At 32.1% G+C, this 24,289-nt stretch overlaps 1 protein-coding gene across 3 annotated transcripts in view; it reads left to right on the top strand.

The window, feature by feature from the left end:
- Positions 1-24,289, top strand: part of CSMD3 (CUB and Sushi multiple domains 3) — a gene marked incomplete at both ends in the record, with an annotated part of 1,157,568 nt that overhangs the window by 736,725 nt on the left and 396,554 nt on the right. For all 3 annotated transcript variants that reach the window (XM_081266797.1, XM_081266796.1, XM_081266795.1), the window contains 3 exons: positions 6,494-6,632; positions 14,538-14,725; positions 21,472-21,660. In XM_081266797.1, the coding sequence (XP_081122923.1) occupies positions 6,494-6,632; positions 14,538-14,725; positions 21,472-21,660 (516 nt within the window). The remainder of the gene's footprint in view (positions 1-6,493; positions 6,633-14,537; positions 14,726-21,471; positions 21,661-24,289) is intronic.

Below are 24,289 nucleotides of genomic sequence, written 5' to 3'. Positions count from 1 at the left end.
GAGCATCTCCTGCTGTGAAACTCCACAATTCCCTCAGCATTTTTGTTCAAGATATTTTTTTTTTCTGAATATAGTCTGATATACTTCATACTCTTTCATATTGGTCTTAAAACATACTAGCTATTTGAAATGTGTCCTTTCTACTAAAATTAACAGGAATGAGTCAGTATTCCAACTCAGATTATTTATAACAAGTTTTCTTTAGTGATTAGAAAAATAAAACTGGATATACTCTATGTCTTTTATTTATCATGTGTTCTGCTTTTATTGCTAAAAAGCATTGTAGGCAACAGCCTGTATTTCAAAAATGTATCCAAATTACCTTCTCATCCTAGAAAGTTGTGACATCATTCAGGAGAATCTTAGAGGTACAGAATACCCATGCCCTCTTGGATTTTCTTGTTGTGGTCCTGTTTTTTCCACAACCAAGTTGTACCAGGGCATTGGGTCAGTTGCAGACAAGACAAAGAACGTGCCCAGACAGTATGGGGGAGATATGGTTTATTGGGGAAAGCTTATGAGGGATCAGAGACTCATCCCAGAGGAGTTCAGTGGCCACATGCTAACAGAGATAGCACCTTCATCCCTCATAGTGCTTTTGCCAAGCAGTGCCTCCTCTCCCTCATGGAGTTTTGTCCAGTGATGGCCTACTGGATGAGTGACAAATATCCTTTCCACAGTGCCCTCAGTTTTGCACTCATCCTTACTCACAAAGGGATTTTATGTGTAAGACGGCAGAAGCAGTGACATCATTGATATTAGCTTTCTCAGTTAGCTTTTCTGGACCAAGAAGCAACTGTCCTGATGTACATTCAAGAAAATAGACTTCTACAGGTAACACTAACTTTCCTAGTTCCCAGTGTGAATAAGAGAAAGTGTTTTTCAAGGTAATATGTATCTGGACTTTCTGGCTAGGCTTGCACTTACTGTTCCCTTAACTTGGCTAGGTTTTAGGAGACAGAAAGGAGGCGTTCAGGGACTTGAGTTGTTACTGTCCCTTTTCTTTAGGGATGAAACAGGGCCTAAAGAATAAAGTGATCTGAAAAATCAGAGTAAGAGGTCTTTAACCATGAGGATTTCTGGGTTCCACCTAATAGCTGCTAGAGTTACAGTCCTGAAATATGCATTTCAGCAAATTCCCTAGGTACCCACTAAAGTTTTAAAGCAATAATCACTGCACAAAACTTAGAGGCTTAACCTTCTTAACCCCTCACTAACTCTATATTGCAGCAGCAACAACAACAATAACAACAACAACAAACACTTGACTTTCACACAGTTGGATTAGTATTTCTCACTTCCTGCTTCCGCTCATTCCCTTTCTCTCTCTGTAAGCCTGTTTTCTCTTCATCTCTTAATCTAGACCATCTTCTGATATCTCTTTCCTAATATTTGGGTTATTACCTGACATTCCCTTTTCCAGACTTCCTACCCAGCTCCAGTATATCCTTATAATATTTCATGTTAGCTATAGATACTGTGTGTCTCTTGAGGGCAAGTATAATGTCATAAAGACTTTGAAAAAAATTGAGTAACTAGCAAAGTATTTTATATATAGCAGAACTAAGTACATTTTATTGAATTAATAAGTTAATGAATAAAAATGATTTCCTATTGGAAAATCAGTTAGGGGTTTAGAATCTCAAATTTATATTAGAAACTTTTGGAACGAATATTTCATTCTCCTAACATTTCATCCACCTCTGTCTTCAATAAACTTATGTTAAAGAGCATAAGAACTGGGGATGTGGTTGTAGCTCAGTGGTAGATTGCTTGCCTAGCAGGAGTGGGGTACTGGGTTTGAAATTCAGTATCACATAAAAATGAATAAATATGTCAATTTACAACTAATTAAAAAAATAGAGTAAGAGGTGCTTAAATAAGGGTTTCTCCTGAAAATTAGTTGAAAACAATCAACCATGATGGCTCCTAACTTAGAATTTAAAGATATGAATTTAAGTCTCAGCTCTGCCACTATACTAGGCCTGTGTTTCTCATCAATTCATATGCTTCATGATTTTTATCCATCTGAAAAACAAGTGAAAGGACAAATCCAGTATTTTTATGCCACAAACATAATTTTAAGATGTAAATTATCCATAAGCACATTCTAAACCAAACAGTAAAGTAACTGTTTGTTGATATGGCAGAAATGACCAGCTATTGGTCTGCTAATTGAACTGGAAATGACCTCCAAAGCAAAGTAGGGAGACCCTACATTTGAAAATGGCAGCCATAGTCATCAGCTGGGTCTTGTAAGGATAAGAGAAAGAAGGCTTATTCAGTCAATAGGTTCACCTCTTTGACTCTTTCAAGAATATGTCAAAGAAAAATTTCACCAACAGAGTTAAACAGGTAACAAAGACTCCATTCATGACTATTGCAATAGGGAAGCAGACTAAATTTAACTCCTCTGGAAGAGATCGAGGGTCTTTAAGTATTGGGGCGAATTAGTAGAAAAGTACAAGAGGATTAGTCAGTAAAATGGCCAATGTGATTAGGTAATTTGTTTGCAAATTAGAATTTATTGAGGTCATTTTCCTACCCTCCCTTAGAAACTAAAAGAGCTTGTGATTACTTTTCAATGGGATGACTCCCAGATCACTAAGATGCTCCTGAATCATAAAACTAGTAGGAGACTGGGAGAAGATTTATATCTCAAAGGGACAAAGAAAGAATATATGTTGTTATTGTTGTTTTGTTTTTTAAATAAATGCCTCAAAAAATGGAGTTAGGTGGGGCTGCAGGTGTCTAGCACAAGGAAAAAGGCTGTCTAAAGTTTAGTCTATCTGAAGGCTGTCTTGGTCAGATGAGACCTAAACTGTATTATTTCACAATTAATATCTATGAATTTACTTATTTTGGCAGCTACCATCATTGCAGTTTGCAGGCTTAGGAGAGAGGAAGATCCAAACACAAAGTCCGTCCTGGTTTTTGCCCCAATGTAGTATTATCCTGGCTGTTGGCCAATTCATATTTAATTCTAAATGAAAACATTTCCCTCCCCCAAGGATTGCATATTCAAGTATACTTGATTTCTTCCTCTAAATGTTCATCTTTACCTTCTACCCATATTGAAATTTCTTTTGAAAATTATTCCAAAAATAGCCAAGGGCTCCATATTCTATTTCATAATACTTATTTGATATTTTGCAGACCCTTGGATCTCAGCATTGAATACCTTTGGCTTCCTATGTAAAACTCCTCCATGTTTTGCATTCTTCATTTTGCTGAAAGGAATTAGCAATGGCAGGTATATGCCAAGGGCCCAAGGACCAGTTTAAGTTTCTTTCTTTTAACTCTTTGCCTCTCATCAGTAAATGCTTGTGACTCTACCCTCAGATACCTCATATTCAGCTTCTCCTTGTAAAAACTTTATTTTACAATTATACTTTTCCTAGAAAATTCAAACACACTCCTAACTGATATTACAAACTCCCATTGCACTGTCTCTAATCCATTTTACTTTCAAGTTCCATTAAATGAAAATTGTATCCTTTGTATATAAATGTATATGAATCCTTTGTTTTAAATTGCTTGGTTCATTTTCTATATTATAACATACCAGAGCCTTTTCTAATCATCTTCCATGGTTTCCCATTACTTTTTGATTCTACAAAAACATGTCAGTATTACTCAAAAGCATTGTGCATTGTACTGACAAGTCTTTATGCTTTTCCACAAGCTGTTGCATCCATTTACAATATACTTATCTTCCTCCTCGTGAACTCTGTCTTATCCTTGAAGACTGAAAACAGAATACCTACTATGAAGATTTTATTCATGTCCTCTAACATAAACATATGTATCTGTGTTATAGAATTTATGACATTTTACATTTTGTTTTTGCTTCTTTGATAGAATCCATGACATTTTACTTTTTTTTCTCCTGTGTTTTGCACTAGGGGTATTCTGAGGAAAGAAAACAAGTATTTTATTGGAAACAGGGTTTTAAAATCAAACTGCCTCTTTTCAAACCCTTGATTGCTCATATGCAAATTGTTTAAATGTTTTGCACTTCATTGTTCTTATCTATAACAATAAATCTACCTAGTCGAGTTATTTGGAACATTTTATAAAATAATTCAAGGATGTCTTAGCATAACACCTGACACATAAGAATTTTTCAATAAGTGTTAATTAGTATCAATGCCACATAGGCACATATTTGATTCAAAATAATTTCCATTAACTGAAATATAATTGAATAAATGAATGAACCAATGAAATGGGATTTGGAAAATATCTCAATATGGTCTTCGTCTCCTGCTTTCTATACATTCCAAAGGTTTTTTTTTTTTTTTTCAGCCAGAGATATTTATTGTGTGTGTGTGTGTGTGTTTGTGTGTGTAACTTTTTAATGAGATGACTCCCAGATCACTAAGTGTATGTGTGTGTGTGTACCATTAGCAATGAGTGTCTGTTAGTCACTAGGAATTGAACCCAGAGCCTCAGATATTCTAGGTTAATGCTTTACCACTGAGTCACATTCTCATCCCTGTTATTTTCTTTTTTCTTTTTGGTAGCAGGGATTGAACTCGGGGCACTCAACCACTGAGCCACATTCCCAGCCCTATTTTGTATTTTAGAGACAAGGTCTCACTGAGTTGCTTAGTGCCTCACTGTGCTGAGGCTGACTTTGTACTCGAAATTCTCCTGCCTCAGCCTCCAGAGCCTCTGGGATTTCAGGCATGCACTACCATGCACAGCCCTGTTATTTTCTTTCAGATTAATCTTTCTTAAAGTGTTGCACCTTTTTTTTTTACACCTGGAGAATAGAAGCTTATTTTAGAAGTGTATAAACATTTCTTAAATTTCAATAGTTACTATTTATTTTCAATTATTCTGGGAAAAAATAATGCTACTACATAAAACTTATGATTTTATGTATGATTTTACTTAGGGAGAATCAAGATATATCATGTAAGACAAAATGAAAGTGAATCTATTAAAGAAAAGTATAAATGATTTAAGGAACATGTGCATATTTTGTATTGTAAGGTTTGGGCAATAAACTTAGTCTTTTTGTTTGTATTACTATTCATATTGCAGTTGGTGTCTCTTTACAAGTCAAATGTGTAGTATTATTAGTCCTTTGTTTCAAACTTCATTTCAATTTTTCTATATAGTATACTGCCTTCCACTTTGGACAGGTTTCTGCAACTGTTTCGTGTTTTCTCTCCAGTTGGTCCCTCCTTTTATTTTCCCCTACACTTTGTCCCCTCCAGGCTTTTCTGCTCTTGCTCCACTATAGCTTCTCCAAATACAGCATTTCCCATCATGTGCCTGATACTTCCTTGGATCAGCAGGCATTTTTATAGTGAGAATTCAGGGACCGGTTAAGAAGGCATTTTTATATTCCAGGATAATTTAAGATGGCAACTAAAGAGATAGAGAAATGAGTGAATTTGGAGATTAATTGGATTTGAAAATAAATGATAAGCATAATAGAAATATGAAAAATGAATACTTAGCTTTTTGGTTTATGCCACTCAATGGATGGTGACTTCATTTACTGATAGAGGAAATAATGAAATAGAGCTTTGAGATCCTGTTTTGCAAAAGTTGACCTAGAAAGTGCTTTTGAGACTGTCAAGCTTTGTGAACTTTGGCAACTTGTTCTTTTTGCAAATTGTTTACTCATCTCCACAATAAAGTGTTTCTACTAAATGATTTAAATCAGCACTTACTGGAGCTACAATACTATCATTGTGGTTTCAATTGTGTTTGAATTTAGGGAAAATCGAAGGGTAAAGTATGTGAAAAGATAAGCAAAGGATTTGAATTTGTTGTTAAAAAGAAAAGGGGACTGGAATATATGTCTAAGAAGGGGAATACATATCTAGGAAATAGTATGATGGATCAATACTTTGAATGGCATTTTTCTGTCAACTGGACTGAAGGAGTAGATGAATTAATAAATGAGAAATAAGGAAAAGCATTGAATTGATGATGGTCTAAATTTTAGTAGTGATTATGGAAAATGGAAGTTCCATGTCTTAGCAGATAGTTTGAATTAACAGGTTGTTTGATTACATAAATCAGTTAATGAAAGAGAAAAAAAAATTAAGTCAACAATTTATGTTTTATGAATCTTTAAAGATAAAGAACACAATGGAGATACAAAAAGATATTGAAGAGACTACATGTGTAGCTCAGAGGCAGAGCACTTGCATAGCATGTGTAAGGCCCTGGGTTTGACTTCCAGCACCAAAACTAAAATAAAGATCTACTTTGCACGTGGTGATGATCATGTTACTACTTCATATGCAAAGAAATATAACTATGCCATATATTTTAAATAGATTATCTTTTAACAGAAAACAATCATTTAATAACAAATTGATTAGTTCACCTTTAGTTTCAAAATTGTACTAATTAGCATTTAATAAGTATATGTAGAAATTCATTTAAAAATTAGAGTTGGTATTAAAAATTATTTCTACAACTAATTATAAAAGTTTTATTCCTGCTCTCTGATTTTATTTTCCAGCTCCATGTGGTGGCCATTTTTCAGCTCCAAGTGGAGTGATTCTCTCACCAGGATGGCCAGGATACTATAAAGACTCTTTGAATTGTGAGTGGGTTATTGAAGCTGAACCTGGACACTCTATCAAAATTACATTTGAAAGGTCTCTGAAAATATATTTTTACCTTTTAAAGAAAAGATTATATAAAAGAATAGTTGGTATTATTTTCCTTTAACAAATCAATGTATAATTTTATTGTATTAGTCAATTGTTGTGCCTTACATGCTATAGACTCTTTGCCTCCTTTTAACCTTTCAGGCTATTTTCAAGTTAATTTTCTATTTGTTTAATGTTGTATTTTTACTACTGAAGTATGCAAGATCGACCTTTTTTTAGTTTACTTATATGCACAGAGCTCAGATGAAAATGTGACCTTTAGCTTGATGAGTTTTGTTTTTCTATATTTTGAAGTGCCAATGAATTTTGCTTTGCTAGGTTTCTAGAGGCAAAGTTGGTGAAAATGCATTCAAATTGATACTATATTGCAGCCTAAGACACTAATGCACACTGTCATATATGTTCCAAAAAAATGACTAGATTATATATGTGTATTAAAGATTGAAAAGTTGGCTTTGTTTCCTCCTAGGAAAATTAACATTCATCAATCATTATCATGCAATACTATGGTATTTTAAAAATTAAAAGAATGATGTTTCTGCTCCATTATTAGATCACTGTCCAAAAATCAAGACAGAATTATGTACAAAATCCCCAATTGTATTATTGACTACCCTCATCACCTAACCTCTTTTTTAAAAAAATTAAACAAATAAAAAAGCTTCTAAAGCATTGAATACATTTGATAAGAATATAAATAGAGCAGAATATCTTTATTATAACCTGATGATTAGATTTTAAAAATACAACTTGAACCTTTCCTTACTCAAGAAGACCTTCATTGATTTAATCTATCAATGCTAGTGTTAACATTTGCATAGAAAGAAAAAAAAAACAGATTTTTTTTTGAACAGGCATAAGTATTATGCATTTTATGGGATCGTCCTACCTTACTATAAACTTCACCACCTTACTATGACTGTATTAGTTTGCTAGGGGTACCATAACAAAGTACTACAGACTAGGAGACCCCAAAACCAGAAATTTGTTTTCCTACAACTCTGAATGCTAGAACTCTGAGATCAAAGTGTCAAAAAGATCATCTCTTCTGGCCTTTATCTTTAACTTGTAGATAACTGTGTTCTATGTCCATCTTCACATGAGCTCTCTATGCATGTCTGTATCTTAATCTCCTCTTTTTCTAAAGATGCCAGTCATAAATATTGAATTAAAGAGTTTTACTCTTATGACCTATTTTATCTTAATTAACTCTTTAAGGGCCTTTGTCCATGGTCACATTCTTGAGTTACTGGGGGTTAATATTTAAAGATAGATTTGTGCATGGTGGCACACACCTGTAATCCCTGCAATTTGGGAGGCTGAAGCAGGAGGATTGTGAGTTCAAGGCCATCCTCAGCAATTAGTGAGGCCCTAAGCAACTTAGCAAGACCCTGTATCAAAATGAAAAATAAAAAAGGCTGGGGAAGTTTCTCAGTGGTTAAGCACCCCTGAGTTCATAGCACTAAAAAAAAATAATAAAATTAACAAAATAAATAAATTTCAAGATAGAAATTTTATGGGACACAATGTATGCAATAACAATGACCTATATATTTTAAAAGAGTTTTTATTGGAATAATTCAGCATGGTTCATTTTGTCTTATCTTAAAACCATATCCTGTGTGTGTGTGTGTGTGTGTGGTGCTGGGGATCAAACCCAGGGCCTAGTACATGCGAGGCAAGCACTCTACCAACTGAGCTATATTCCCAGCCCCAAAAAACCATATCCTTTGCTCATTGTTTGACATGGTTTTTATTGCCATAATAATTTTAGAAAGCTTAAAATGCATATTATTTATTTATTATCAATTTTTTATCAAATATTGCTGTTCCATGAGTGAGGAACTCAATTAACTAACCTTACTTTATTGTAGAGAATTCTATTTGCTTTGAAATGTACAATATAGCATGGTTTTATTGATTATATTATTGAGTAACATAAAAATTATAATTTGAGACAATAGAACAGAAATTTTGTCCATATTTTTCATTTGTAAAGCTTAGAGCATTACATTTGAAGCATAAACATATCTGTCAACCTATCATAATTAATGTGATTTTAAATGAATCTATATATATCAAGTACATGATTTGAGTATTTTCTACTTTAGATTTGTCATTGTTTTATATCAGAAGATATGATATAAATGTAATTGAAGACTTTCACATTTCATTATGTTTGTATAGTTCATAACATATATCACTCAGTGCTCACTGGCTTAGTGGTTTTTGTTGCTTTGTTTTGTTTTGTTTTCTGCTCTACTTCTGGCTCTAATTCCTTTGGGCAGAATCATCCCTCTTGTGAGAGCCTGAGAGTTACTGGCCTCTCTCAACATTACTGTGCTCCTTATTTGTATCATTTTCCTTCATTCTCACAAAAACCATAATATAAAGGGCAACCAAGAGGATTACTGCACAATCCAGAATAATTTAAGATTAAGTAAGCAAGCTTTTGTTGTCCTAAATTATCTTCATAGTCCCAATCACAGTAGTAAGTGCATATAGTGCCACAGTTCCCTCTCTTATCCGAGATCCTTTTCTGTATTTAGTCTCTTTGGCCTTTAGGATCTTCAACCCTTGTTTCCCCTTTCTCCTGCCAGCCTCCAGTATGTAGCAGGGCAAGTCACAAAATACCTGTTACTTTCATGCAGAACAATTTAACTATTAGTTTCCCTGACTACCTAATTGGGTTATGTCAGGGAATAAAATGGATTTTACCTTTCTTTCCAAACATGCCAAATATTCATCCTTTCTTCACCTTCCAATTGAACAAAACCATAAAATATCATAAAAATGATATAACTTCATGATATAACTATAAAATATTATCTTATTTTCATTTTCTTATATTTAATTTTTTAAAAAATGTTTTTAGTTGTTGAAGGACCTTATTTATTTATTTATGGTGTTGAGAATCAAACCCAGTGCCTTACACATGCTAGGCAAGTGCTCTACCACTGAGCCATGACCTCAGCCCTCTTATATTTAATTTTATAATGCTGCATTAGCCTACAACATAAGATTAGAAAATGAGTTAAAGGAAAATAAATGCAAAGTGCATTATTATATTCAGAAGCACCCCCTGTTTGCTTAAGAGACTGATTAATCATTATTAAATAAATACACTCCTTATGTCTTTCAGCACAAACTAGGCTACTTAGAACTTCCCACTTGAAAAGTAGTTTGATTATAAAGAGAAGCCTGCAGTTCAGAGCATATATACTTTAACTTTTGAATTTGAACTTCTGTTCAAAGGCACTGTGTTTTCTGTCCAAAATTGTTACCAGGTATTTCTATCAATGGTGGATACAATGAGCCTTCTGGCAACTTGCCTATCTTGTTTAGATACTTTAAAATTGTCAAAAGCGAATACATATGACATAAACCATCCCAAATTTACCCTCCTAGTGAAATCTTTCCATCCATTTTTATGTCACAATAGTTAGACAAAAACTTTATTTATCTTATATAAATATAGCTACTAAGAATGTTTTATTCTGTCACCATTTTATTCTTATATGTTTATTAAGACACAAATCGTTTTAATTAGAATAGAAACAAGAAAGCTAAATTGAAAAGTAATTTTCAATACTTGTGCACAATAACAACCATGCCTCATTTCTCAATTCCTAAATTATCAGCTCAATTAAATTACGTATCTCATAGCCCCTTCACTTCCTTGATACCAATTCTTTAAGAAACTATTCCTTGTTAATTGGCTGGAAAAGTCAGGTTAGAATGCCTTACGAATTAATCAATGCTATTTTCAATATTTTAGAACAAACAGCAAGTCGTATCAATGTATTTTCTTTAACTCATATTTTATATAAATAAAATTGTTCCAAATCTTCCCACCCCATAGTGCTGGGGATTGAACCAATGCTATTTTCAATATTTTAGAACAAACAGCAAGTCGTATCAATATATTTTCTTTAACTCATATTTTATATAAATAAAATTGTTCTAAATCTTCCCCCCCATAGTGCTGGGGATTGAACCCATGATCTCACATATGCTAAATAATCACTCTATCACCAAGGTACTCCCCCAGCCCCAGAATCTTACATGTCTAAACTGAAATGTTCTTATTGAGGGTTGAACCCACTATTAGCCACCCCTCCTCTAAGGGGTCGGGGGGAACTATAAGATTCTTGATTTGCAGTTATCTGAAATAAAAAAATATTTATTTTCTTCCATTTTTCTTTTCTAATGACCTTTTAAGGATTTGAGGCTTTGCTTGAATGTTCTCCATACTTCATGTGCTTTGTAGAAAAATTGATTGCTATGAGATTATACTTGTATTAAGCACCCATCACATGGTAGGAGTAATTCAGTAACAAAGGGATATTCAAGGAACTTCACTAAGTTAAAAAATAAATGCATTTTAACCATTAGTTTAGTGAAAAAAAAATCACTTGGAAAGTAGACACACACACTCACATACACACAAACCACTTCCTTGTATATCGATCCTATAATGGTTTGGTGCTTCATTTGTCTAAAGACTATTTTGAGAAGCAGGATATTATTTAGAAGTGTTTGACACATACTGGGCTCTTGAAAAACCAGATTCTCCTCTGATTTCTAAGTTCTTGTAGGAACACAAGACTTTATTTATTTTTTATTTATTATTTATTTATTTTTATTTTTTAGTACTGAGAGTTGAACTCAGGAGTGCTTCAGCACTGAGCAACATCCCCAGCCCTTTTTTGTATTTTATTTAGTGTCAGGGTCTCACTGAGTTGCTAATTGCCTCACTAAGTTGCTGAGGCTGGCTTTGAATTTGCTATCCTCTTGCCTCAGCCTTGGGTGCTGCTGGGATTATGGGCTTGCGCCAGGGCACCAGCTAAACTTTTTAATATTTTCTTTCATTCTAAGATATTTTCGTACAATTTGGTTCCAAGTAATGAATTACATTTATTGTAAAATTCACTAATAACTTAAATTGATTTGGTTAAAAATACATTTTGAAAGCTCAAATAATATAATTAAGATGGTGGAATAACTATTTTGAATTATTGTGCAATTATTCTCAAATACAGAAATTGACTAGAATTAATCTACAGAAAAAAACTTGAAGATTTTATTTACAGATATATTAGTAATTAGTTGTCTCCTTGAGATTCTCTTAAGCAGAATAAATCAATGAGATCTTAAGAAATGTGATTTCTATCAAATACAAAACAAAATAACAATAATACCAACAAATATATGGTTTTCAAAAGGTTTACCTGTTTTTAATACATCCAAAAGTTTAATGTCTTATTCTTAGATATGTGGAATAATTTTTATTTTTACCTCCTCTCACAGTTCCTACCTTTTTTCACTATCTGGCAGCTCCTAACTCAGTAAGACAAACTCATTTTACAATCAATCATCCAAAGTATGTCTTTCCTTTTCTTTTCCTATCTTCAGCTCCCTGACTAAATTAAAATCTTATCAGTATCAGTGTCCCAGAGGTTTTTTTTCCAATATTTAAGTTAATGAGGATTATTTTAATTTGACCAGAATGGGTTTGAATTATATCAAGAATGTTTTTTTTAATGGACAACAATGTATGAGTAAGATTAGGTCCCATATCATTTTTAAACTCATCTAGTGATTCTATATTATTTGTTCATTATAACCAATATATTTAATGTCATAAAGGAAGGGTAGAATGAGGCCATTCATGAGAAATTTATACAACCATCTTAATACACACAAATGAGTGAAATTTAATTTATTGTGTTACCCTATCCCATTTTGCATGTTATATTTTTATAGTTCCTTAGAGCAAATCTGTAATGATTTTCTTTTTAAAGATTCACTGCTACTGAACAACATTCTCTATATTATCAGTTAATGTTGCTACTCTATTAAGAATTAAGTCTCTTTATGTTTCAATTCCAAGTAATCCCTGACTCTTCTGTGTATTTTAATTTGGTTGTTGTCAGCTCACTAGCAATCAAAGTGAAATTCCAATTTCAATATTCATGATAGATTGACTACAAAGCAACCATATAAGGAATTCACAATGCCTAATTGCCTGATTATTTTCTTAAAGTACTTAGTATGTTTTGTGTTTTTCTTTCTCTACATTATTATTACAGATGCAATGTATTCAAGGTTGCAATATAAGAAGTAAGACAAATGTATAAAATTCACACATTTTACCAAATATTTTGCTTAACGGGATGTAATGGGATAGAAATTAAAAAACATTCAGACTGTTACTCCTTAAATGGCATTAAATTATGTATTTAATTTTGACCACTCTTTTGTCATTTTGTAACAATATCAGAGGTTGATATGATATAATGAAATAAGACTTTTAGGCATTTGTTTTGCCTAAACTTGAGGGTTTTTTTAAGGAATAATGTGGTTTAATCTTATATACTGAAAAATTCTGATAAATATGATAGTTAGTTATTCTCTGAAATGTTCTTGAAAGTGTGCTGGAGATACTAGAAAAATAACACTGAAAATATATTGGAAGATACATTTTATTTATTTATTTATTTTGGAAGATACATTCTAAATGTGTGAAAATATATGGGTAACACTAAAACATCCAATTATGTTGAACACTTATTTTTGTAAATTGGTAACTATTCTAAAGAAAAGACATTGTGTTGTTAAAATATATTTGTTCTTTTATTTATCCAATAAACATTTATTGAATGTTTACTATATACAAAGCATTGACAAAAACAGACATGCCTGACTTCAGCTTATAGAGTTTTAAGAAAGACAATTGTCAAACTAGCAAACACAACAGTGATAAGTATCACAAAGAACATAGCAAATTATGCAGAATAGTAGAAGAACTAGCCTACATTGTGAGGCCAGAGAAGGTCTTCTTGTCAACATATTGAAGCTGAAACTGAAGATGTGTAGGAAAATCTTGGTAGAAGTTACAAAAGAATTTCCCGGGTTTCTGGGTCAGCATGGGAAAAGCAATTAGATGTTCAGCTTTTCATGAGTGCATGAGAATATAATTATCTGATACAAAAGAATGTACATATATATGTATATATTTTTGTTCTGTATTTATTGGCTCTGTATTTGTTGCATTTACAAAATAATTGTATCTTTTAAAAAACTGAAGTCAGCAACAGAAGTAACAAAAACCTGATCATAAAAGCACTAGCATAGCCTAGTTGTTAGAATCAAATGATGTTAAGGCCTCTATAATTTAAGAAAATCTGATACGGTTTTAAATTATAAATACTGCAGTTTCCTTATCTGTAGAGTAGGTATAATGAAACAAGTTACTTTATAGGTTTAGTGGGATTACTTAACAAATTTATACAGGTAAACTTAGCAGTTTCTGGTACTTAGTAAATATCAAATACATCATCATTAGTTATTAATTTATATGTAGAACTGCTATCTATTGTTATCTACTTATAATGAAAAATATTATTTTCAAATGCAAACTATATATGAATTTTAATTGCCAAGAAAAATTTGTCCAAAAATATATAAAGCAAATTTTAGAATTCAAATTTATATATTAAGATGAAAATATGATTTACTGATTCAAAAATAATATGAATCACATTTTTCCATATAAATTATTACAGCAACTAGAAGTGATTCAAGAAATATACTTAGTTGATGAACAGTCTGTTTATTTATTGGTGATAATCCATAACATTTGAAAATGTTTACTTATGATACTTATGAACAAGCATGTACATATATGATTTTAATGATCATTTTCTATAGGAATGAGTTTATAACTTTGGTAATTTAAAAGGACAAGTATAAACTTAAATATTAGAGAACCTAATGAAAATTATAAATATGCTAAAAATCTCAAGTAGAAATTTAAATAACAATTTAAAGCATTATTTTCCTACATAGCATTATTCTAATATATTTCCATATGTTTCTTAACCTTAGATTTCAGACTGAACTGAATTATGATGTTCTGGAAGTTCATGATGGACCAAATCTTCTCTCACCCTTGCTTGGATCTTACAATGGCACACAGGTGCCCCAGTTTCTATTCAGTAGCAGTAATTTCATATACCTACTCTTTACAACAGACAACAGTCGTTCTAATAATGGTTTCAAGATTCATTATGAAAGTGAGTAATTACAAAATATTTTTTGATTTCTCTATTCTGCTTACCTTGTATTTTGTATTATCATTGTGTTATTAATATAACTGGTAGCTCTAATTATCTTTTAAAATCAAAGATTTTCTTGAGCTATGAGAATGCTGTTGCTTTATAAGATATATGCTTTAGTAAATTCTGCAATGGATTTTCCAATAATCTCTATCTAATGTTACTACCAAAGTAAATACTAAGGAAATGGTAGAAGTATCAAACAATTATTTTAAAATGAATTCATGTACTAATTATTTATGTTTGATTTTAAAAAGCAGACAATAGGCAATAAGTGTCTTTTAACATTTACTTCACAAATTCAATTTTTAAAAATTTTTCTCATATTATTCACACATTTTCCATTTAAAATATAAAATTTCATTTGGATAAAAGACTGAAAAGTAAAATATATATGAATAGGAATATAATTAACATAACTCATCAAACACTATATTAAAACAAGCTGTAATTCAGAGTCTTGGAATCAATTCATAATAATCTCAATTAAAAGCTCATACTTCTGCTTAAAAAGTCTAAACTATGTCTTATTTAAAGGGTTTTTTAAAAATATTTTTAGTGGACACAATACCTTTATTTTATTTATTTATTTTTATGTGGTGCTGAGGATTGAACCCAGTGCCTCATACTTCTGAGGCAAATGCTCTATCACTGAGCCACAACCCCAGCACCTTTTATAAAGGTTTTTATAACTCAGGAATTTACATAGGAAAAAAAAATTCTGCTTTTATTTATAAACATCTTGAAAATTTATACCTTTGTGGTTGTATTGCATATACATATATATATGTATATATGTACATATATACATATATATATATATTATACACACACACACCTAAACTCACATATGAACACATTTTTACCATGAAATGCATTACCATATTCCTTTGCATGAAAGTATTTTGATAAATGGATACATGAACACATTTGAGAGATTTACTATAAGACATCTGTATATCAAGATCTTGAATTAAAATGTTTAACATTTACTTATTAACACTTACATAGTCAATTTTTAAAGTTTATTTCAAAATTAATTTTTGCTAGCAATTAATGAATATCAGTATACACCCAGATTTTCATTTAGTTCACTGCTGTATCCTATGCCCACCAAATTAAATGTAATCCCACCTCACCCAAGGTATGTGGTCTCTGTTGTGTGTCAGGCACAGGTCTATTTTCTTTCTTTCTTTTTTGTTTTATTTGTTCTTTTAAGATATACATGACAGTAGAGTGTATTTTGACATATTACACATATGTGGAGTATAATTTATTCTAGTTAGGATCCCATTCCTGCGGTTGTATGTGATATGGAGTTTCACTGGTCATGTATTCTTATATGAACATAGGAGGGTGTGTCCAATTCATTCTGCTGTCTTTCCTATTCCAATTCCTCCCTTCATTCCCTTTATTTAATCCAATGAACTCCTCTTTTCCATCTCTCCCTTATTATGTATTAGCATCCACATATCAGAGAAAACATTCAGCCTTGGTTTTTTGGGGATGGGCTTATTTCACTTAGCATGATAGCCTCCAGTTCCATCCATTTAGTAGCAATTTCCATAACTGCATTCTTTGTTATGGCTAAATAATATTCCATTGTGTGTATATACCACCTTTTCTTTATCCATTCATCTGTTGAAGAGTACCTAGGTTGGTTCCATACCTTGGCTATTGTGAATTGAGCTCTATAAACATTGATGTGGATGCATCACTGTAGTATCAGGCACAGATCTATTTTTAAGGAGTAAATGAAACCATACATGTGAATTTTTGAGCAGGATGGCTAACATGCAGTAAGTTCTAAGTAAATGATGCTTTTTTATGTTTTTCCTATAAAAATTAAACAAAAAATTAAAAATCAGAAGTCAAGCTGAAATTAATTCCTTTTGTCAATAAGTTTGAACTACTTGCAGGTTCTTGGTAATATAGTCCTATTATTACTGAGGGTTATTGGTTTAGAAGGCAAAGTGGAGGCTGAGAGCTAAGGGAGGTTGAAGCTAATGAGAGACATTTTATATTGATTTGTTGAATCTGGTGGGAGGTGGTAACTTTATATTTAAATTTGCTTATAAGAAATCACATTCTCTCATTTTACTTATCTTAGTCTTGAAGTTTATTTGATATTATGAAATAGTTTCCAGAATTATATATACTTTGTTATCAAGGAGACATAAACCTTTTTCTCTGACACCATTTTTTTTTTCCTCTAGATGAAGTAACTGGGCTTTTTGTTTCAAACAAACCATTCACAAAGCTCAAAATTAGTTGATTATTAATCAAAAATTTAAAAATATATGACATTTAGTTAGTGAATTTTTAATTTTAAAAATTAAATGTATTAAGTAGAATTTGATTTCTATAAATGGACAAAACCCTGTGAAAGGGATTTCTTGCAAAAGCCACCACTGCTTGCACTCCAGGTCTCCACTGTATGTTCTTTCTCAAAGCCCTTTCAATCCCATTCTATATTTCTTTCAAAACAAAGAGATTGAGAAAACTGTACCAAAAAGATATGATTATTTATGGTATTCAGTACATATTAAAATAACAACAATTGCATACTGTAGACTGTAAGAGCATAATCCCCTTTTTGTTTTAGTCATTTTTCTCTCTGAAGAAAAAGCACTTCTGTGTATTATGTTGTATTGCTTGAAATACAAATACTTATTCAGCAGTAGTCCTGAAACCAATTCCCCATGGATGCTAAGGGACAATTACATAAACTGTCCTTCAATATTATAAAATGCATATAAATTATAAATGGATGTAGAACAAACCCATAGACTCAGACATCCATCTTTAAAGGCATATTTTATGTTCATGTGTAGATATATATATTTTTTTTTCACGTATGTAAAATGGTACACTTACCACAAGAATGGGAAGTTATACTCCATGTACACATGATATGTCCAAATATATTCTACTGTCATGTATAACCAAAAAGAACAAATTAAAAAGGAGGTGGTATAGTTGTAAATAATGTACAATTTAAATAACAATTGATTATGAATAATAAATATGGGGAAGGGGAAAAAGAAAGCACAACTTAAAATATTCATATATTTTTATTACATAGGAAAAATAGGCAGAAAGTCTGTTTTGACTTTTTAGAGTAAAGTTCTATACAATAATAAGAAAAATGAGAAAATGTTAATATCTTTTACTGTAATGCCAACATAAACTTCTAAAAATTATGTATACTGTCAAAATATAAGAATCTTTCCAAACTATCAATTATGTTGTGATTTTAAGTAATGACTATTAGTAAATTATACTGACGTGTTCATCATGGTCTTTCTTGTTTTCTCAATTCTACATTTCCATTGCTATGAATCGTGCCTTGAATTGTTTGCTTGTGAATCAACTATAAAATGTTTACTTATACTTATTCCATGACTTCTAGATTCACATAGCACAGTAAGAAGCATATAAAGAAATGCGTAATTTCTCTTTATTCTTCAGTTGGTTAATGAAAGAGGATAATTAAACATGTACTGCCCACTGGCCTTTGCTCAGATAACATGAAACCATTAAAATCACTTTTGAATAATAAAATTTTACTGTAGTTTAACTATAATTTACATTACATATCACCTCTTTTACCTGCATTTTCACGATTTCATAAGATTTCACTGACGTTGGAGTTTTAAGATGAAGGAAAGTTGTATGTGATCAGTCCCACTAGAGGAAGGTCCCAGAAGGAAAGGGAATCTAAGCAACTGTGATAAAGACTAAGAGAAAGCCAGGATAGGTGGCCTAGGCCTATAATCCCAACTACTTGGTGTGGGGGGTGGGGGCGGATGCTGAAGCAGGATTCTCACAAGTTCCAGGCCACTTTGCGCAACTAAGTGAGAACCTGTCTTAAAATAAAATTGAGAAAAGTGATGGAGATGTAGCTCATAGTAGAGCACCCCTGGGTTTAAGCCCAGGTTACAACAATAATAGCAAAAGACTGAGAAGATTGTGCACTTTAAGAGGACAAGTGAAAGTATTCCTGGAAGAGAAAGTAAACATAAAACTAATCAGACTTATTTGATTTTGGGGGAATAACCATTTGGAGCTGGGCACAGTGGTTAGCACCTGTAATCTCAGTTGCTCGGGAAGCTGAGGCGGGAGGATGGAGAGTTCAAAGGAAACCTCTGCAATGGTGAGGCACTAAGCAACTCAGTGAGACCCTGTCTCTAAATAAAATACCAAATAGTGCTGGGAGTGTGGTTCAGTGATTGAGTACCTTTGAGTTCAATCCCTGGTACCAAAGAGAGAGAGAGAGAGAGAGAGAGAGAGAGAGAGAGAGAGAGAGAGAGAGAGAGTAACCATTGGAAAATAACAGAAATTAAGAATATTAGAGTCCAATCTGGGACTCTTTGAATTTAAAGATGATATTGTAAAATTTGGTCCCATTTGCAGTAGTGTAACCAAAAGCTCAGTCCTTGTCCCTAATGCCAACTAATGCCAGTTTTGAGAAAAAGGAAACTGAAGTTTTATTACTTTGCTAGCAAAGGAGAAACACAGGGGACTCCAGTCCCAAAGTCTGTGACTTTCCTCATCAGGAAGGATTGGAGAGTTTTAAAGGAACTCTTCAAGGGTTACATTCCTGGTGTGCTGGTAAGGGGGGCCCAGGGCACCCTCCTGGCATGTTAAGATTCACTTGTTAATTTGGGAGATATTCACTTTCTAATCCTCAATAGGCATCTCCTTCCAGTAGTGGGTGTGTTCAAGGGCAACTAACTAGGGGAAGAAAAGATAACACTGTCTCCCTAATCTTGTTAGGGAGGGATGGGGGGCGGGCATTAAAAAAAAAATAAGCCTTAGAGCAATGAGGGCTATTTTCAGAAAGTGGGGACCATTGTTACAGTAGGGTATAAGCAAAAAAAAAAAAAAAAAAAAAGACATGTTTTAAGAATATGTGTGTCCATTATTTTATGTAAAATAGACTTAATTTGAAAGACTACTGAAAAGAAGGCCAAACGTTATTATTTATTTTATACACTTGAAGATTTGAAGGTCTTGAATAATGTAGGGAAGTAAAAACAATGACATTATGATTTTTCAGTGAGAGACATTACTCTGTGGAGGAAAGAAAAGTGAGAAAGAATCATAGACAATGAGGGTTTAAAAGCCTTGGGGGCTTGGGCTGGGGATGTGGCTCAAGCCTGGCATGCTTGTGGCCCAGGTTCGATCCTCAGCACCACATACCAACAAGGATGTTGAGTCCGCTGAGAACTAAAAAATAAATATTAAAAATTCTCTCTCTCTCTCTCTCTCTCCTCTCTCACTCTCTCTTAAAAAAAAAATAAAATAAAAATAAAAAAAATAAAAGCCTTGGGGGCTTAGAAGAATAATGATCATATTGAAAAGAGGAATCTAGCAGATAAAAGTACTTGTGTTGAAGATAAAATTGTCTCTGTTAGGTTTTAGTGTCTCATTAAAATAATAACATTTAAATGAAATGAATATGCTTGATAAATTCACCCCTCTAAAATTAAACTTATATTTTGTTGTAGTTTGTTTAGCTGCATCTTAAAATTGGATAACTAATACAAATAAATGTTTCTCATGTGAAGATTAGTTAATATCATTACACAATTTTGAAAACACTAATTATGTATTTTTGGAACATAGAAACAATAGTTATTCATTGTTTAAATCTCCCATTTAAGAGGAATAAAATAATTTATATTATATCTTTTATCAGTGGTCCTCAGCTGGGGGCATTTTTGCATCCCAGGAAATATGTGATAGAGAAATTTTTGGTTATCATGATTGAAGAAGTGTTACTGGCTTCTAACAGTTAGAGGATAGGCATATTTCTAAAGATATTACCATGCACAGGACAACCCATAATAAAGAATTGTCTGGTCCAGAAAGTCAATAATGCCAAGTTTTGAGAAAACATGCCTTATCATGGGAAAAGCATGGTATGATCTCAGGTTGGCATTGTAAATCAAGAGGAAAATGATCATCAGGGATTCCATAATAAAATACTACAGACTGTTGTAAACACATCTACAAGTACCCACCAAAGCAGTTGAACTGTTTTGTTTTACTTAGCAAGTCACTGGCACAGATGTGATGGCTGATGCTAACTATAACCCCAGATCCTCAGGAGGCTGAGACTGGAGAATCATGAATTTAAGTCCAGTCTCCAAAATTTAGAGAGAATCTCTCAAAATAAAAATTAAAAAAAAAAAATAGAAATGGGCAGGAATGTAGCTCACTGGTAAAGTGCTTCTGGGTTCAATCCTCCAGGACCACATACACACACACACGGCACTGTTGTTCATAATTTCATATTTCTCAAAATGCCTCTAATCTGAAAAAAATTTGCACAATATTTAGAATTATAGGTGTACTATAATAAGCTCAAGATATTATAATTACCACTAAAATTATCATTTTGCATACACACACACATAGACAAATTTAAAATAATACAAAATTTTTTGGATAATTATGCCTCTTCAAGTTCTTACATATTAATGACCTAAATTTGATCCTTACTAATAGGAATTAGCAAAATAAAACAAAACAAAAAATAAAACTTGTTAATAAATTGTTCATTTTTTAAATGAAGCTATGAATATATTAATTTGTGACAAATTATTACTTACAGTTCCTTGAAAAAATAGGAATGATTTTCAGTAAATCTAAATTTCATGAAACTTACTCTCTGTTTTATTCCCTTTGTTTATCAGGTGTTACAGTAAATACATATTCTTGTTTGGACCCTGGCATACCTGTACATGGCCTTCGTTATGGTCATGATTTCTCCATTGGATCTACTGTTTCATTTAGTTGTGATCCAGGATACAGGTTGAGTCATGAAGAGCCCCTGCTGTGTGAAAAAAACCACTGGTGGAGTCATCCACTCCCAACCTGTGATGGTAAGAACTAATTTGATATGCAAAATGTGCCTATTTATAAACCAAAATAAATCAGTATAATCTTTAAAAATATGAGGCTTAACAAACTATAAATCTTTCACATTTTTAAAAGATTATCTTGAAGTTTGAAGTTTTGTTATCAAACCTATTAATAAAATGTGAAAAATATAATCAGCCAAACTTACCCCATGATGAAATATTATATATATATGTATATATAATATTTAGAACTATAGGTGTACTATAATATTATATACATAATATACATATATATGTATATACAGATATATATACATATATATATATATACATATATATATAAATATTATTGGGAAGTGCTTGCATGGTTGCTTCGCCAAAAGTACCCCCAATATAAGTTTGTGTATTAATTCAGAGCTATAATTTCTATTACAGCATGCTTTCTAATTTCTATGCCTCTTCTTTTTCAAGTTGTAAAGTCACAGTTATCATCTCATAATTAAATATTTATGGTACATTCAGTGCCATCACATTTTTAGGAACAGCCCTATGCCAATTTGTTTTTACAGCAGGGTTTGAAATAATAATCAGCACTCCTCCCCTATATTTATATAATACCATTTGTATTAGTCAGCATTATTGTGATTGTGATATAAACTCAATTCTGATTTTTGAAAATACAAGCAAAAACTGTTATCCAACTATTCAAAAATTAGAAAAGGCAGATTAGCATACTTCACATAACTCATTATAAGCATGGATTCAAACTTTTTCAAGAATCTCTCCATCTTCTACCTAGGCTTTTTCATATCATTCATATCTTTCTCTTTAATTGCAGAGAAGCTTTTTTTTTCTGTATGGAGAGAATATGATAGTTCATAGACTTATACATGCTGAATTAGAAAAGATTAATAATTCTTTATTATTCCAACTAGAAAATCCCAGAAAACATATTTGATTGGTCTATACCTGATCTAGTTACTGTAGTAATGGGGAAAGATCCAATTTCATTGCATTTGTCCAAGTCATGTGCTCATCCATCCCTGTGGCTGAGACAAAAAAAAAAAAAAAAGTGGCATAATGGTAATATGCTTGCCATTCCCTGATAAAGCTACATGATTGGCATGAGAAAGTAATATTCACCAAGAGAGAAAAGTATGGAGGTAATAATATCAAAAGAAATTAGATGATTAAAAAATCATGTTCAACTATACTGGCACACTTAAATTTTATAGATAATAAAAGCAGATATATTTGGGTTTCACAGAAACAACATCGATCCTCATTGTCTCTTGCCAGTGTAACTGCAATCAACTTTCAATTTAGTATCTGACTTCGTTTTTTTTCCTTTTCTTTTGGTAGCATGGATTGAACACAGGGGCACTTAACCACCGAGACATATCCCCAGGACTTTTAATATTTTATTTAGAGACAAGGTCTCACTGAGTTGCTTAGGGCCTTGCTAAATTGCTTAGGCTTGCTTTGAACTCGTGATCCTCCTGCTTTAGCCTCCCAAACCACTGGGATTACAGGCATACACCACAGTGCCAGGCTTCCATTTTTAACCTTTTCAATCTAACTTATATCTTTTACAATAAGATTGCTTCATGTTACACTTCATGTCATACTTCATGTCAAAAATACTTAATGGCTTTATTTGGTTTGGAAACAAAAGTTCAACTTACTAGTATTTAATTAGTCATTCATAACTAATTAGTGATTAGAGTAATATTACTAATCTTAAAGTAATCTTAAATTACTTTATCATAATACTTAACCATGTGGATTCTTTCCAATTATGTTCCTGTCCTGAATTCTTACAGTGCATCTTTTTCTGAAAGACCATGTCGTGTTATTTTGAACTTCCATCTTGATCTGTCCTTCTCTTTTATGTTCCCATTTCTCTCTGGGTATAACTGAACAAGGGTGAATTGTACTCATTTTTTACATGTTTGAGCATTTTACAAAATAATTGCCTAATGATTTTTAACCAACTTAAACTAAAATCAACTATTTTTTAAGCATAGGGGACATGAGGTAGTCATGAGTTGAGGTTAGACGCTTGATATGCAAATAGTTGCATAAATTCTCAGCACCACTATTATTTAATAATATATTTGAGTTTCTCTATCTGAAAATGAAAGCATATATTCCTTACTTAATATTTTATGTCTTTATAATAAACTATCAATTTCCTCTTACACTTTTTTTTTAGATAGGAGTGGCAGCTTTTAGAGAAGCAAACATTACCTGTAAGAAAGAACATTCAGTCATGAATTAACCACTTATAAAATAAAATAAATCTAACTCAAACAGGCTTAATAATATTAGATTTTATCATAGTGCATTTTATCACTTTACATGTTAATCTCTTGTAATTGATCAAAGTGAAAATCTTATAAAGCAAATGCAATTCCAAACATTTGCAATGTGAAATGATATCATTTAGAAAGATGAAGAATTTTTCATTTATGAGAGTTGATTAAAAAGATGAGTCTGATAATGATTATGGAAAACTGTTTCAATCACCCACAAAGTGATTGGCAAATAAGAATTTAGAAGATACAGACTAATTAAAGAATGCAGACAAGAATACAGACATATTAGGTCAGTATATATGCTTAAAACAAGAGTGATTTGAAGATAAAAG

The sequence above is a fragment of the Spermophilus citellus genome (assembly GCF_964194105.1).
Source record: "Spermophilus citellus genome assembly, chromosome: 14".
NCBI lineage: Eukaryota > Metazoa > Chordata > Mammalia > Rodentia > Sciuridae > Spermophilus > Spermophilus citellus.
The sequence above is the reverse complement of the archived record's forward strand: the minus strand, read 5'-3'. Positions and strand labels throughout refer to the sequence as shown.